Genomic DNA, 17,024 nt, shown 5'->3' with positions numbered 1-17,024 from the left:
TTATCCCCTTCAACTATTTATCCAATTCCCTTTTGAAAGTTACTATTGAATCTGCTTCCACCGCCCTTTCAGGCAGTGCGTTCCAGATCTTAATAACTCACTGCGTAAAAAAGTTGCTCCTCATCTCCCCTCTGGTTCTTTAGCCAATTATCTTCAATCTGTGTCCTCTGGTTACTGACCCTCCTGCCACTGGAAACAGTTTCTCCTTAATTACTCTATCAAAACCCTTCCTGATTTTGAACTCTTCTATCCCCCCCACCCCCCACCTTAACTTGCTCTGCTCTAAGGAGAACAATCGATATTGTCCAGGGAAACCTCATTCCCTCTCTCAGCCCAGCACCCGCGGACTGTCGTACAGTGAAACCCTCAAACAACCCATTCCTTGACAGTGCAATGAGAATCATTCACACACTTCCTCTAACAGTGAATACTCCTCTCATAATGAAATTTCAACATGGTATATAATACTTTATTAAAAAATATCTCGTGTGTAGTTTTGGTCATTTTATTTTTTAAAAAAACAAGAAACTTTAAAAATATTCAAAGTGCACGCCTTAATACAAAGGCTGTAGAGTTGGCTTTTTTTTTTGCAAATCTGCATCACGTTTTGGACATTCATCACAAAACTTTCCCAGTGTACATGTTTTGAAAACGTATATTTAGTTCACATTTTAGCTATACAAGTCCACTAGAACCTGTTCCAGCACAATGAAGCACCAAGTCCATTTGGCTGTCACCGGAACACAACACATGGTTTCAAATGTAATCTCCTCCATGTTAAAGTTTTCAGAGCACCCATGGAGTGACCATCCCTCAGCCAAAAAAAAAACCAATCCCATCAAATTGCCCCAGCCTTCCCTTCTAACCCACTCCTCCCCCCACAACGACCCATACCGCCCCCACCCCCCACCCCCCACCCCTGCCCCCCCCCAAAATACAATCTCAGAGGAGGAACGGGTATTCTTGCAAATACTCTTGGACTCTTTTTGGTAACGGAAGCTTGTCCACTTGGTGTGTCACCTTGTTAATAGTCAGCCGGCACAAGTGCTGAAGTGAGGGGAATGAATCCTTCCTGTGCAGGGGCTTGATCAGCTTTAGGTGGATGGCAGTGTCCTTGGGCGGGAGTGCCATGGCATCGCTGGCCTTGTCGTATCGATCCACGATGCAAGAGCTGACGTAATGCTGGATGAGGCTGAGAACTTCGTTGAAGGCCAGGATCCTGGGCTTGGCCAAGTAGTAAGAGTCCAGGCAGAACTTGCCGTTGCTGTACTCTATGCGGACGTTGGTGGGTCCCCGGTTCGTCTTTACCGAGAGTGTCAGCAGGTAGCTGGGGTGCGAGCTGTCTCGAATGAGGAAAGTGCCTTCTGGCATCTTGTTGAGTTGTTGCTTCGCTTCGTTAGCTGTGAGTGGGCCCCAGTACCATCCTATCATTTAAAAAATAAACGTCTGTTTTAGGTTTTGTTAGGAATTCCGCCCCCTTCCCTCTCCCTACCATTTTACACAACAACAACAATTTGCATTTATATAGCGCCTTTAACAAAGAGAAACGTCCCAAGAGTCGACCTAAAGGAGAAGATAGTAGGAGGGGTGGCCAACAGCTTGGTCAAAGAGATGGGCTTTGCGTAGCGGAAAGATAGTCATTTAGGACCACATGAAAGTACAGGACCGGAAATGGTCATTTTGGACCATTTAACCAGACTCTGAGTGCAAAAATTCGAATGAGCAGTTCTCTACTTAAACCCCTCCATTGATTTTCTCACCAAATGCCCGTCTAAATCTCTCTTAACCTGGCTGATGTTAATCAGCCTCGATCGCCTCCTTGGGCCGTCCACTCAGCACCCTCCACGAGAAGCCATTCGATCAGATCTGCCCATTTACCTTCCCTCTTCTGAGCTTCATCCCAAGCCCCCTCATCATCCCGGCTCTGTGGTAAATGGATTCTCGGAGCTCTACTGATCTTCCAGTACAGACCTCGAAGCCAGCCCAACAGGCGAGTAAGAAAAGAAGGCACTGGAGTGAAATGTCCATGACAGATTGTCGAGTTCAAAAACATACAGACAGAAATGTGGTGCCTCCTAACCTTTGTTTGCACAGATTTCTCAGAAGCCATCAGAGGGGAACAATGTGCGAGCAGGACTGAATTTGAGGGAATGTGGAATTTGGATCAATGTTCCCCTCCCCCCCACCATGCTCTTAAAGGGACATTGCCTTCATGAAAAAGCTTTCCTCACTGAGCTAAACCTTGTTGAAATGCAACACATCACGCTCAGAAACGACAGCTCCTGAAGAACTTCCTTCAAGATCCTAGCTCTGAGGAGCCTAAGTGAAATGAATCTGGATCAATCTCAAACCAGTTCCTGGGAGTCCAGAGTCCACAGCAGAGAGGGAAATAAATAACTAAAAGCTACTTTTATATTGGTCTTTTAAGTTGGATTTCAGGACCCCACTGTCCAGGTCCCCACTGCCCAGCAGGGTGGAGGAGCACCGTCAGTTTGAGGGTCAGGCATCTTGTTGGGATAGACTACAGGAAGCTTTACTCAGCACCTGCCCAGATCTGAGAGTGCTCGAAGGGTCACTGTGTGGAAAAAGTATTTCGTTCCCCTCTACACAATGAACACAAGATGATTCACCATAAAATATAAGCTTGAACATCAACGAACCTCTTTTGCCCATCGCTATGTGTCCATCTCAATAAGAGTGGCAGTCTTATCGAGGTGGACACACACATCTCAATTGTTTCTTCCACAGCCCACTAACCTCACCAATACCAACATTCCTTCAACTCATTTGCAAACAGAAGCAAAGTCTAGACATCATACTTTAGGTTGGATGTCAAGGCCTTGGAGAGGGCGGAGAGGAGGTTTACTAGAAATTATACCAGGGATGAGGGACTTCAGTTATGTGGAGAAACTAGAAAACCTGGGATTATTCTTCTTAGAGCAGAGAAGGTTAAGGGGAGGTGTTCAAAATTATGAAGGATTTTGACAGAATAAATGAGGAGAGACTGTTTCCAGTGGCAGGAGGGACGGTAACCAGAAGACACAGATTTAAGATAATTGGCAAAAGAATCAGGGGGGGAGATGAGGAGAAGTTTTTTAAGCAGCGAGTTGTTATGATAGAATCATAGAATTGTTACAGCACAGAAAGAGGGTATTTGGCCCATCGAGCCCATGCCAGCTCTTTGTAAGAGCTGTCCATTCCCATTCCCCCACTCTTTCCCTGTAGCCCTGCAAATTTTTTCCCTTTAAGTATTTATCCAATTCCTTTCTGAAAGCCGCGATTGAATCTGCTTCCAACACCCTTTCAGGCAGCGCATTCCAGATCATAATTACTCCCTGCATAAAAAAGTTTTTCCTCATGTCACCTTTGGTTCTTTTGCCAATCACCTTAAATCTGTGTCCTCTGGTTCTTGACCCTTCCGCCAATGGGAACAGTTTCTCTTTATTTACTTTATCTAAACCGTTCATGATTTTGAATATTTCTATCAAATCTCCACTCAACCTTCTCTGCTCCAAGGAGAACAATCCCAGCTTCTCCAGTCTATCCACGTAACTAAAATCCCTCATCGCTGGAACCATTCTAGTAAATCTTTTCTGCATCCTCTCTAAGGCCCAGAACTGGACACAATACGACAGCTGTGGCCAAACCACCTTCAAAGATTTGTTGCACATATACCCCCAGGTCTCTCTGTTCCTGTATCCCTTTTAGAATTGTGCCATTTAGTTTATATTGCCTGTCCTCGTTCTTCCTGTCAAAATTGTCACTTCGCACTTCTCTGCATTAAATTTCATCTGCCATGTATCCGCCCATTCCACCAACCTGTCTATGTCCTCTTGAAGTCTATCACTATCCTCCTCACTGTTTGCTACACTTTCAAGTTTTGTGGCATCTACAAATTTTGAAATTGTGCCCTGGACACCCAAGTCCGTGTCATTAACATATATCCAAAAAAAGCAGTGGTCCTAGAACCAACCCCTAGGGAACACCACTGTATACCTCCCTCCAGTCCGAAAAACAACCGGTCACCACTACTCTCTGTTTCCTGTCATTTAGCCAATTTCGTATCCATGCTGCCACTGCCCCTTTTATTCCACGGGTTTCAATTTTGCTGACAAGCCTATTATGTGGCATTTCATCAAATGCCTAATCTGGAACGCACTGCCTGAAAGGGCGGTGGAAGCAGATTCAATAGTAACTTTCAAAAGGGAATTGGATAAATACTGGAAAAGGAAAAGTTTGCGGGTCTCTGGTTGAGATGGAGTCTCTCACCTGACAGGTCCAATTGACGGAGGGTAGTGGTGATACATTGCAAATCAGCTTCAGGATCTCTCCTCCCAGCATGTTCCTGGTTTTGCTGCTCTGCCAGCACTAGAGAAGAATTCTCCTCCTGCAAAGTCATAAAGGACACGTTCCTCAATGTCCGGTTTTCCTGTGTTTCAGAGATCATGAATACGTCTGCCCTTGATCGTGTCAGAGGGATGCTTCCTGCTCCTTGCTGTGCCAGTAAAGGTCTAGGAATAGGTTGGGGAGAAAAGGAGAATGTTGTCCTTTAATACGAGAATCCACATAGCAATAACATAACCCACTTAATCCCACAATATTGACATGAGCCGTCTTTCAGGTGAGTCGTTAAACCGAGGCCCTGTCTACCCTCTCAGGTGGACGTAAAAGATCCCATGTCACTATTTCAAAGAACAGCGGGGGAGTTCACCCCGGTGTCCTGGCCAATATTTATCCCTCGAGCAATACCACTAAAACAGATTGTCTGATCATGATCACATTGCTGTTTTTGGGATCTTGCTGTGCGCAAATTGGTGCTGTGTTTCCTACATTACAACATTGACTTTACTTCAAAAGTATGTCATTGGCTGTAAAGCGCTTTTGGACGTCCTGAGGTCGTGAAAGGTGCTATAGAAATGCAAATCCTTCTTTTCTTTCTTTTTTATTTCCTGTGTTGTGATAGCAGTAAAATAAAATTCGAGAACCCTAGTTTTGCAAGCAGCGGGTCGCCTGCCTCCTAACCTCACTGCTTTGAGTTGCGTGCTTCTCTGTCTCTTCAGTTTGCCTGCTACGACCTGACAAAGCCAACTAGGCAGAAGTCCATTTTGTAATGGGTCATGCGGTCTCTTATGAGACAGGAGGCGGGAGGGACTGGGAGAGAGAAAGAGGGGAGCAAGAAAAGAGCTAGTGCAGCTCGCTTGCCTACCTCCTCTCAACCATGTGAAGAGCAAGGTCAATGTGGAGAAGCTGAGGAGGCAAACCATCCACACTCTCAATGACATTGGGGCTAAAAGGGTTAAATTATGAGGACAGGTTGCATAGACTAGGCTTGTATTCCCTTGAATATAGAAGATTAATGGGGTGATCTGATTGAGGTGTTGAAGATGATCAAAGGAGTTGATAGGGTAGATAGAGAGAAACGATTTCCTCTGGTGGGGGAGTCCAGAACAAGGGGGCATAACTTTAACATTAGAGCTAGGCCGTTCATGGGTGATGTCAGGAAGCATTTCTTCACGCAAGGGGTAGTGGAAATCTGGAACTCTCTCCCCCAAAAAGCTGTTGAGGCTGGGGGCCAACTGAAAATTTCAGAACTGAGATCGATAGATTTTTGTTATATTAGGGTAATAAGGGTTACGCAGCCAAGGCGGGTAGATGGAGTTAAGATACAGATCAGTCATGACCTAATTGAATGGTGGAACAGGCTCGAGGGGCTGAATGGCCTCCACCTATTCCCATGTTCCTAACTGACGGAGGTTACCGGGAGGCTAGCAGCTCTTTCCGAGAGGTAACACAGTGTGGGATAATGTGGGGGTCATAGAATAAAAACAAACAAGGACATCACACAATCAACACATCCCGAGGGTAAGGCATACAACTAATCCTCTCCTTTAGACATTGCTGCATATCTCCAGCATTAGTGATTTTCCTTTTATCTGTCCAGTATAATAAAGAACTGACTTTTTTTTTGAAGTATATTTATACACAGTTAAAACTGCATTCCAGAATCTTCTTTGCTGTGATTAAAAAATTGAAGCTCTCTATCTATTTTCTGGGATTTGTTACGAAGCTGTTTCAATTTTTCACATATGGGATTCTTTTTCTCATTGCTCATCTGCTTTGAGTCTGCATCTTTGTAACTTTTCACAAAACACATAAAAATCGCTGTCTAATGTCATCTGACGCACTAACAGGCTCTTCCCCCATCTCAAATAAAGTAATTGTTACCTTGCAAGACAAAAATCGAGGCCACTTCTTCAACCTGACTTGTGACATTTATGTGACCAACAAAAAGGACCGACATTTGCCTAATTGGGTGCAGAATATTATCAACTTAACTACATGTCAGCTGTGGCTCAGTTGGTAGCACTCTGGCCTCTTATGCTCCGAAGGTTATGGGTTCAAGTCTTATGCTAGGGCCTTGAGCATATAATTCTTAGCTGATACTCCAGTACAGTACTGAGGGAGTGCTGTACTGTTGGAGGTGCTATCTTTTGCATGAGATGTTAAACTGAGGCCCTGTCTGCCCTCTCAGGTGGATGTAAAAGATCCACCTCGGAGGGCACTATTTCAAAAAAGATATTTATCCCTCAACCAACATCACTAAAACAGATTATCTGGTCATTGTCACATTGCTGTTTGTGGGACCTTGCAGTGTACAAATTGACTGCTGCATTTCCTAAATTGCAACAGTGACTACACTTCAAAAAGTACTTTATTAGCTGCAAAGTGCTTTAGGATGCCCTGAGGTTGTGAAAGGTGCTATATGTAGGTCCCTTACAGTCAGAATTGGGGGAAATTATAATGGGGAACAAAGAAATGGCAGAACAATTAAACACATACTTTGGTTCTGTCTTCACAAAGGAGGACACAAATAACCTCCTGGAAATGTTAGGGAACCAAGGGTCTAGTGAGAGGGAGGAACTGAAGGAAACCAGTATTAGTAAAAAAATAGTGCTAGGGAAATTAATGGGGCTAAAGGCTGACAAATCCCCAGGGCCTGATAATCTACATCCAAGAGAACTAAAGGAAGTGGCCCTGGAAATAGTGGATGCATTGGTGATCATCTTCCAAAATTCTATAGACTCTGGAACAGTTCCTACAGATTGGAGGGTGGCAAATGTACATAAGAACATAAGAAATTGGAGCAGGAGTAGGCCAATCGGCCCCTCGAGCCTGCTCCGCCATTCAATAAGATCATGGCTGATCTGATCCCAACCATAAATCTAAAGAACACAAGAAGTCGGAGCAGGACCCGGCCACATAGCCCCTGGGCCCTCTCCGCCACCCACAGGGCATTGACCGATCCGAACTCAGCTTCATGTCCAATTTCCTGCCCGCTCCCCATAACCCCTAATTCCCTTTACTTCTAGGAAACTGTCTATTTCTGTTTTAAATTTATCTAATGATGTAGCTTCCACAGCTTCCAGGGGCAGCAAATTCCACAGACCTACCACCCTCTGAGTGAAGAAGTTTCTCCTCATCTCAGTTTTGAAAGAGCAGCCCCTTATTCTAAGATTATGCCCCCTAGTTCTAGTTTCACCCATCTTTGGGAACATCCTTACTGCATCCACCCGATCAAGACCCTTCACAATCTTATATGTTTCAATAAGATCGCCTCTCATTCTTCTGAACTCCAATGAGTAGAGTCCCAATCTACTCAACCTCTCCTCATATGTCCGCCCCCTCATCCCCGGGATTAACCGAGTGAACCTTCTATTTAACCCCACTATTTAAAAAAGGAGGGAGAGAAAAAACAGGGAATTACGGACCAGTTAGCCTAACATCAGTAGTGGGGAAAATGCTAGAGTCTATTAGAAAGGATGTGATAACAGAACACTTGGAAGGCATTAACGGGATTGGACAAAGTCAGCATGGGTTTATGAAAGGGAAATCATGCTTAACAAATCTACTGGAGTTTTTTGAGGGGGTAACTAATAGAATAGATAGGGGAGAACCAGTGGATGTGGTGTATTTGGATTTTCAGAAGGCTTTTGATAAGGTCCCACACAAGAGGTTAGTGTGCAAAATGAAAGCACATGGGATTGGGGGGAATATACTGGCATGGATTGAGAATTGGTTGACAGACAGGAAACAGAGAGTAGGAATAAACGGGTCTTTTTCCGGGTGGCAGGCAGTGACTAGTGGGGTACCGCAGGGATCAGTGCTTGGGCCCCAGCTATTCACAATATATATCAATGATTTGGATGAGGGAACTAAATGTAACATTTCCAAGTTTGCAGACGACACAAAGCTGGGGTGGAATGTGAGCTGTGAGGAGGATGCAAAGAGGCTCCAATATGATTTAGACAAGTTGGGTGAGTGGGCAAGAACATGGCAGATGCAGTATAACGTGGATAAATGTGAGGTTATCCACTTTGGTTGTACAAACAGAAAGACAGATTATTATCTGAATGGTGATAGATTGGGAAAAGGGGAGATGCAACGAGACCTGGGTGTCCTTGTACACCAGTCGCTGAAAGCGAGCATTCAGGTGCAGCAAGCAGTTAGGAAGGTGAATGGCATGTTGGCGTTCATTGCAAGAGGATTTGAGGACAGGAGCAGGGATGTCTTATTGCAGTTGTACAGGGCCTTGGTGAGACCACATCTGGAGTACTGTGTGCAGTTTTGGTCTCCTTATCTGAGGAAGAATGTCCTTGCCATGGAGGGAGTGCAACAAAGGTTTACCAGACTGATTCCTGGGAAGGCAGGACTGACATATGAGGAGAGATTGGGTCGACTAGGCATATATTCACTAGAGTTTAGAAGAATGAGAGGTGATCTCATCGAAACACATAAAATTCTAACAGGACTAGACAGACTAGATGCAGGGAGGATGTTCCCTATGGCTGGGGAGTCCAGAACCAGGGGTCACAGTCTCAGGATACGGGGTATGCCATTTAGAACCGAGATGAGGAGAAATTTCTTCACTCAGAGGGTGGTGAACCTGTGGAATTTTCTACCACAGAAGGCAGTGGAGGCCAAGTCATCAGATATATTCAAGAAGGAGATAGATATATTTCTTAATGCTAAAGGGATCAAGGGATATGGGGAAAAAGCGGGAACAGGGTACTGAGTTAGACGATCAGCCATGATCATTTTGAATGGCGGAGCAGGCCCAAAGGGCCGAATGGCCTACTCTTGCTCCTATTTTCTATGTTTCTGTATAAATGCACGTCTGGGGTGTGGTGGGGTGGGGAAGTAGGGGGGTTGGAGAAGAGTAAAATACGACAATCATTAAGGACATGAGGTCAGAGACTGGGCTTACCCAATATCCTTACCCATTCTAGAACTAGGGGGCATCATCGCAGGATAAGGGGTCGGCCATTTAAGACTGAGATGAGGAGGAATTCCTTCACTCAGAGGGTTGTGAATCTTCAGAGTTCTCTACCCCAGAGGGCTGTGGATGCTGAGTCGTTGAGTATATTCAAGGATGAGACAGATAGATATTTGGACTCTAGGGGAATCAAGACGATATGGGAATCAGGCGGGAAAGTAGAGTTGAGGTAGAGGATCAGCCATGATCTGATTGGATGGCGGAGCAGACTCGAGGGGCCGTATGGCCTAATCCTGCTCCTATTTCTTATGTTCTTATGTTCTTCACCCCGAGCAAGCCAACTGATTACAGTGCCCTTCACCCCAGGACAACATGTCTTTAATACAGTGGATGAAAGTTGCGACAGACCAGGGGAAGATGATGTTTGCTGAAACACGATGAGTAACTTCCTCGACTCGATTCCTTCAGTTCTGAAAAGGACAATTAGAAGCAGTTCCTTATCTGAGATAAGACGGACCAAACCGGCAGCAATGGAGGAAGTCAGAACAGCCAAGTCATGCTCGTTCAGTTTTACCAATGAAAGCAAGTGAAGCGGGGATCGGGATGAATACTAACATTTTTTATCTGTAGCAGTTACAGATCTTGAATGCAGGAACTCAGATAGTAACAGCCCACTGGACATCCTACAGTCTCATAAACTTCAAAGCTCTCCTGAAGTTGCTGGCTTTCCCTGGGGATTGGTTCCATAGGCTGCACCCCCTCCAATACCCCAGCCACATGGACACATTTTTCACACGTATGGACCTAGACAAAGGCTATTCAACTTTGAGGGTCTGACAGCTGAGCCTGACTTTTTGAAGTGTTGTCACTGTTGTAAGATGGTAGACAATTTGTACACCACAAGCCCCAACAAACAGTAATGTGAGAATGATCAGATAATTTTTTTTTAGTGATGTTGGTTGAGTGATAAATATTGGCCAGGACATCGGGGAGAATTCCCTTGCTCTTCTCTGAAATAGTGCCGTGGGATCTTTTACGTCCACCTGAGAGGGCAGACGGGGCCGCAGTTAAATGTCTCATCCAAAAGATGGCACGTCTGACAGTGCAGCACTCACCTCAGTACGGCACTGGAGAGTCAGCTTAGATTTTATGCTCAGAGTCTCTCGAGTAGGACTTGAACCCATGACCTTCAGACTCAGAGGTGAGAGTGCTACCCACTGAGCCAAGGATGACTTATTATTTATAACGGCTAAGGTGAACTAATTCAGCACAGTAGCAGTACTGAACCTGGTAGCTCTGGATTGCACGGCTTTGCACTAACCCATTAAACCAGCAGGTGGCCTAAACCATGACCCAGATTTTCCATTGGTGTTAATAATGTCAATAAATAAATGCATTAACTTTGCCAATAAAATATCGGTAATTGGAAAATCTCGGCTCGAGCTCCTGAACAATGAAACCAGATGTGGAACATGGGTCAACAAACAGCTGGATGGATTCTAGAAATGATTCCAACCTTTAACACACATTATTGACCTCAATGTAGGCCAATTGGATTGAAGCAGTAAACAATAAAGCTCGGTATTCAAATCAATTTTTTGTTACTATAATGATATTGTACCTCTCTTTTCAAAGGACCGTTCCGCCAGATAACGTCAGCTGAGAAGAATGGCCGAGATTCAACCTATTAAAGGCAACGCCATCAGAACGGCGAAGAGGGGCAACAAAAAGCTGGCGACAAAGTTTGCAGATTTTTTGAATCCCTGAACTTTACCGTGTTCATAAAGATTCCATTAATTCTTGACTAGTTCCGAATACACAATTGGGCGTGACTTTGATTTCCCCACCTTGCCACCAGTTGAGCTGGCAAGCTCGACTTGAGAAACTGGGCGAAACACTTAAGAGATGTTGCTGCCCACAGAGTCACATTGAACGCCTTTGGCAAGTATGGAGGCGGGAAACATGTGTGTTTGTTTGGTTTGGGGGGGGGGCGGGGCAGGATGGGGAAGGGAAGAGGTACAAGTGTTTCAAGGTAATAATGGGAGAGTTAATAGGCTGGATGGATGGGTTGAATGGTCTTTTCTCACTCAGACATTTCTTTATGTAAAAGCATCAAATCTGTGGAATGTTTATATTTAGCGATTGGGAGGAAACACTGACAGGGAAAATAGTTTTAACCAATTAAAGTACCCAGTGTTATTGTTTAGCATGTTTCTTTGTTGTAATGTGTTCAATGCCAGTGAATCTAAGCATCACATTTAAACCCACACGAGTAGTTTAAGGGCTATACATTCTTTCAGGCATCTTAACCTGCCCTGTATGATTTCAATTGAGCAACCGTCAGCTTCAAGATTTGCAAATAGGCTCATTTCCAAGAACACTGTGTACTAACAGACTGCCATGTTGGGCATTGGCTGTTATTCAAACTCTTACAGAGAAATAAAACTTAAGTGTTTTTAAATGATATCTTATTTCAATCGACAAGATCATTGGATAATACTTTTCTTTACAAATCTTTATTTGAAGAAGCCTCCACTTGTGATTCTGTGGTGAGTGGAGTGAAACTACTATTAAAATATTTGGTTCTAATACTAAACATGGAGTGTGAGGAAGAGTTCCGTAGTCACAGTGCCCAAGAGATAGCTCCCAGAGGCACAAAACTCATCACATGGGTTTAAATGCAACACTTGTATTGTGTTCAATGCCAGTGAATTCAACAAAGAAACATGCCAAACAAAAACTGGTTACTTTAATTGGCTGAAACTATTTTCCCTGTCTGCGTTTCCTCTGAATCACTAAATATAAACACACCACAGATTTAATGCTTTTACATAAAGAAATGTCTGAGTGAGAAACACAGTCTGATGTCAGCCATGGCTCGGTGGGTAGCACTTCTTACCTCCGAGTCACCAGGTTGTGGCTTCAAGTCCCACTCCAGGGACTTTGAGCACATATTCTAGGCTGACACTCCCAGTGCAGTACCGAGGAAGTGTTATGCTGTCGGTTGGTGCTGTCTTTCGGATGAGATGTTAAACCAAGGCCCTATCTACCCTCTCAGATGGATATAAAATATCCCATGGCACTATTTCGAAGAAGGAGGAGGAGAATTCTCCCTGGCGTCCTGGCCAATATTTATCCCTCAACCCGAATCACTAAAACAGATTATCGAGGTTGCTAGTAATTTCACCATTATGCAACCATAAAGAATGTAGCCTCTTCAATCAGATTGACCGGTGAACCACTTCTGAGCCAAATTTACCCCAAAAACTTGAACAAACTGCATCCCAATTTTTATACCTCCTCTTCCCTCTCCCCCTCAATTTTTATAGTATTGTATTTTCTCTGCTTTCTTTTAAGATACACACACACACACACACACACACAAGACCATTCAGTATGGTCCAGCTGGGTGTGTGAGCTGGTGACCTTCACCAGTGTGAGAGCAGCCTGGAGATGACAAGCCAGTCAGGGTTCACCTTCATCCTTGCAAGGAAGCATCTAGATTTCCCTCTGTCTTCTCCAACAGTCTGGCCAAGAATCTGTACATGTAGGGACTGGCAGATGCAAAAGCCAACAGGTTGAACCACAGTAATCACCTACCGCTCTCCAATTTTTAAGTATGCAACATAAATATCATTAAGGTAACATTACACTGGCGTATAGTTGCTCCACTGTGCATTTAGCTGCTCTAGAAGTGAGCATCATCCAACACAGATTTAACTAGCACTGTTTGTACCAAACCCCATCTTCATTGCATCCTAACAGGAAGCAATCAATTTTTCAAAATATATCTTTTTAAATCCTGCACAGTATTTATGAATAGTGTTCCTTCTGTTTCCCCCGACTCTAGAAAGCTTGGAGGGAGGGAGGGAGGGGGGGGCAGGAGGGAGGTAGTCGGCTGTTAGACAATAAGAGAGAAGACAATGTGGATTTTTAAAAATTGCCTTTAGGGAGGACAACCTGAAAACTAAGAACACTGTTGTGTTGACTCATTTCCCTGAACGGTGTCAAGCTAAAAAGAAAGTTCTCCCTTACAATCTACCTTCCAGGGGAGATCATACATAGATCAAGATTTCAAACGGGGGCGGGCACAGGGTGAGCAAAATCCCTTTAAAAAAAAGAGTTCTTCCCTAATTGTACCTTGGGTTGAGTTGTATATCTGTACCGACAGAGGGCACAGTTAGTGGGCAATAGACAATCCCACGGCACAAGACGGATCTCCACCATCTCAAGCAAAGGCCAACTAATAACCGTATTATTCGTTTGGTGAGTGTGTTGTCTTTTTGGTAACAAAAAAACTGGGTGATGGCAGGACCTAGGAGAGACCTCCCAGAGCCGGAGCCCCAAACAAACCCCCCCCCCAAAAAAAAAACAGCCAACACGTGCTAGCTTTCTCATATTTGGGGCTAGATCAATTGTACCAATCTAAATGTGTCAAGTCTTCTAGACTCCCCTCCCTCCCCAATTCCAGTCCCACCTACGGCTGGTCTCATTTCATTTTTAAAACAAAAAAAAATTAAAATGTACTCATTTAATTCTGACTTTGAACTTTAAATTTGGTTTCGAGTTTTTAATGGGGTGTATTTTTACGACAGTGTGTCTGTCCCACCAACTCTGGATTCACACTTCGCCTCAACAGAATGGATGCAGATTATATTTTTTTAAAACAAAGATAGCGTCTGATCGAAATTAAAACTTTCTCCTCCAGTCACGTTTGTTTCTTCGCTGCAGTGTCTATGTCCTACTGGGACAACCACAGCGTAAGGGGGTGATTTTATTTTTTAAAAATCGCTTCCTTTAAAAAAAAAATTAGACTTCATCAATTCTCTGCATCACATACGAGATGAAAACTCGGAATTGTTTTATCTAATCAGTCATAATTTTAGGACATTAAACAACGATTTACACACAAGTACATAACGCCCCCAACATTGCGTGTAACCCTGAACATCTTGTCTGTTTGTATATATATATATATATTTTTAAAAAAGCATTGTGTTTCTTCAGGACAACAGACACGATTGAAACGTTAAAATCGTAAAATCAAATTAAAATGGGAAATCTTTTTCTTACCCTTGCAAACAGAGTAGCATGTCAGGTCAGTTCACCCTCGAAACTGACAGGCGAAATCTTGTGAAAATACACAAGGTTGGATTTCACGCCTTCTTGTAGTCTGTGTGATGGGATTTTCCAGTACACTTCGAATTTCCTTCAGTCTCACCCTCAGCTCCAAATCGTTTTTTTTTTACTCCCCCACAAATATTTCGATCTTCCGACTTAACGTGGGGAGAAGGGAGAGAGAGAGGGGGGGGGGAAAAAAAATCTTTGTATTTAAAAATAAATAATAATTAAACCAAATTTTTTTTTTAAAAGGGTAACATTTATAGCCCAGTCGTAAGCTAGTTTATTTATTTGCTTCCTCCTGAAAATGTAAGAAGCCGGCAATTTTTTGTAAACATCCCAGGTCTAAATGGGGCGAACTAGCGAAGCATAGAACAGATTGACTGTGGCAGAGGGAGGGCGACAGGAGAAAGAGAAGGAGGAGGAGGAGGAGCAGGCAGATTTAGTTGCCCCCACCGCCATTCATTTCCGAGAATGGGGGGGGGGGTTCCTAGAATTGCTCAAGGCTGAAACACGCTACCAACTTTAAAATAATGGGGACAATAAAAGACTTTCAGTCCAATAGCGAGAGAGAAAAAAAAAACACATCAGACTAACTCAGCTTGCCCTGGTTGTCATCATCCGGATGATCTGTCTGCCCTTGGGTCTTGTGTGTGTTTTAATTCAATATAACTGTGTTTTAGACTCATTACCAGAGCCCCCACCCACCCCCCCTTCCCCAAATTGTGGTTTGGCTTTTGGCCAAGAATGTGTCACAAGTTACGACGGAAATGCCTTTTGATACATTTCCAAGCACTTTCCAAGAATACGCCGCACGTCATGCAAAAGAGAGAGAGAGAGAGTAAGAGGGTCAATCGGCGAGCAAATGGCTAAAGTGTCTCCTTCCTGGTTACACCACGCTGTGCCTCACAATCCAACCACCCAACTCCAAACAAACAAACCCAAATACACGAGTGATTAAATCAACTGATTCCTGTCTTTTATTTCTGACTGTTTTAAGAGAAGGGAGGGAAGAGGATTTTTTTTTTTTTAATTTCCCACTATCACAAACTGACTAAACAGCATCGCACGAACAAATAACTGACATTGCCCCAGAGAAGCTGACGGCTCAAATTGTAAGTCTGTGATATTTATAGATTTTTAATCTAAAAAAGCAGGGGGGGGGGGGGGGGGGAGGGGGGAGACATAGAGATTTTCAACAGATCGACTAGACCATCGCTTGCCCTTCTCAGTGGGCAGCAGTCTGGCTTCTGAGTCAGAAGGTCGCGGGCTCATAACCCCACTCCAGAGAATTCAACTCAAAATCTAGGCTGACACTCCCAGTGCCAGTACCGAGGGAGTGCTGCACTGTCGGAGGTGCCGTCTTTCGGATGAGACGTTAAACTGAGGCCCCGTCTGCCCTCTCAGGTGGATGTACAAGGTCCCAGGACACTATTCGAAGATGAGCCAGGGGAATTCTCCCCGGTGTCCTGGACAATATTCATCCCTCAACCAACATCACTGTATATCAGATTTTCTGGTCATTGGAAAGACTGGAGAAGCTGGGGTTGTTCTCCTTAGAGCAGAGGAGATTTGATAGAGGTGTTCAAAATCATGAAGGGTCTAGACAGAGTAGATAGAGAGAAACTGTTCCCATTGGCGGAAGGGTCAAGAAGCAAAGGACACAGATTTAAGGTGATTGGCAAAAGAACCAAAGGCGACATGAGGAAGAATTTTTTACACAGCGAGTGGTTAGGATCTGGAATGCGCTGCCTGAAAGGGCGGTGGAGGCAGATTCAATCGTGGTTTTCAAAAGGGATAAGTACTTGAAGGGAAAAAATTGCAGGACTACGGGGATAGGGTGGGGGAGTGGAACTCACTGGATTGCTCTTGCAGAGAGCCGGCACGGACTCGATGGGCAGAATGGCCTCCTTCCATGCTGTAACCATGATATGATTCTACTTATTTCATTGCTGTTTGTGGGACCTTGCTCTGTGTAAATTGGCTGCCGCGTTTCCTACATTACAACAGTGACTACACTTCGAAAAGTACTTCATTGGCTGTAAAGCACTTTGGGATATCCGGAGTTGATGAAAGGCGCTATATAAATTCAAGTCTTTCTTTTCAAACAAGGTACTTGCTGTGATATTTGACCTGGTGGCAATGGGCTCTTTGCACTAATCTACCAGCCCAAATCAAAATAGTCCTAATTCAGTTGCTCTTGTGATTTGTAGCCAAAGGACCCTTTGACCTGAAGGCCTGTCTCAGGTGCCAATGATCAATTGTTGGCTATAACTTGATCCACCTGAACCCAAACAGCTTCAGCCGTAACCTAGGAAACAAAAGCACCGTACCATCACTTGCCCAAAAGTTGTCTCGACAGTCGCTCACCCACATCCATCGCCCCAATTCACAGACGCACTTTACAGTCTACAGACCCAGTGTCTGATCCAACTCCCAGCCCTTTCACAGAGACACTCTCTCCTCCTTCAACCTTCCCAGTTCATGCTGGCACTCTTCTCCCCCTCCCCTCTAAATTCAACCTGACACGCTTTCCCTTCCAGCCCTCCCCTCCCCCTCAATTCAACGTGTCGCTCTTTTCCCCTTCAACCCCCTTCAGCTCACAATGGCACTCTCCTCCCCACCACCC

The 17,024-nt window shown here is 44.3% G+C and overlaps 1 protein-coding gene across 2 annotated transcripts; it reads right to left on the bottom strand.

Annotated features, from left to right (window-relative positions):
- Nucleotides 1–442: 442 nt before the first annotated feature.
- On the bottom strand, nt 443–15,042 carry LOC137334019 (cytokine-inducible SH2-containing protein-like). Of its 2 annotated transcripts, XM_067998430.1 has the most exons (4): nt 14,993–15,042; nt 14,348–14,550; nt 4,270–4,511; nt 443–1,424 (listed from the first exon to the last, which is right to left on the bottom strand). In XM_067998430.1, exons 2-4 carry the CDS (start codon nt 14,365–14,367, stop codon nt 943–945), a joined length of 744 nt encoding a protein of 247 aa, XP_067854531.1. In that variant the 5' UTR covers nt 14,368–14,550; nt 14,993–15,042; the 3' UTR covers nt 443–942. The 2 variants fall into 2 exon arrangements, with proteins under 2 accessions (XP_067854531.1, XP_067854530.1); XM_067998429.1 differs by lacking the exon at nt 14,993–15,042 and having other exon boundaries at nt 14,348–14,974.
- Between the last annotated feature and the right edge of the window lie 1,982 nt (nt 15,043–17,024).

Source organism: Heptranchias perlo, chromosome 17 (genome assembly GCF_035084215.1).
Source record: "Heptranchias perlo isolate sHepPer1 chromosome 17, sHepPer1.hap1, whole genome shotgun sequence".
Classification (NCBI taxonomy): Eukaryota; Metazoa; Chordata; class Chondrichthyes; order Hexanchiformes; family Hexanchidae; genus Heptranchias; species Heptranchias perlo.
Note: the sequence above shows the minus strand (reverse complement) of the source record. Positions and strands in the feature narration are given on the sequence as shown.

What these genes read in the sequence shown, in the direction of transcription:
- LOC137334019 (XM_067998430.1), bottom strand. Translation starts at nt 14,367, where the DNA reads ATGCTACTCTGTTTGCAAGG. An exon ending in ATGCTACTCTGTTTGCAAGG is followed by an intron (nt 4,512 to 14,347) that starts GTAAGAAAAAGA and finishes ACCTATTCCTAG; the next exon opens with ACCTTTACTGGCACAGCAAG. An exon ending in CCGTCAATTGGACCTGTCAG is followed by an intron (nt 1,425 to 4,269) that starts GTGAGAGACTCC and finishes TTTAAATGATAG; the next exon opens with GATGGTACTGGGGCCCACTC.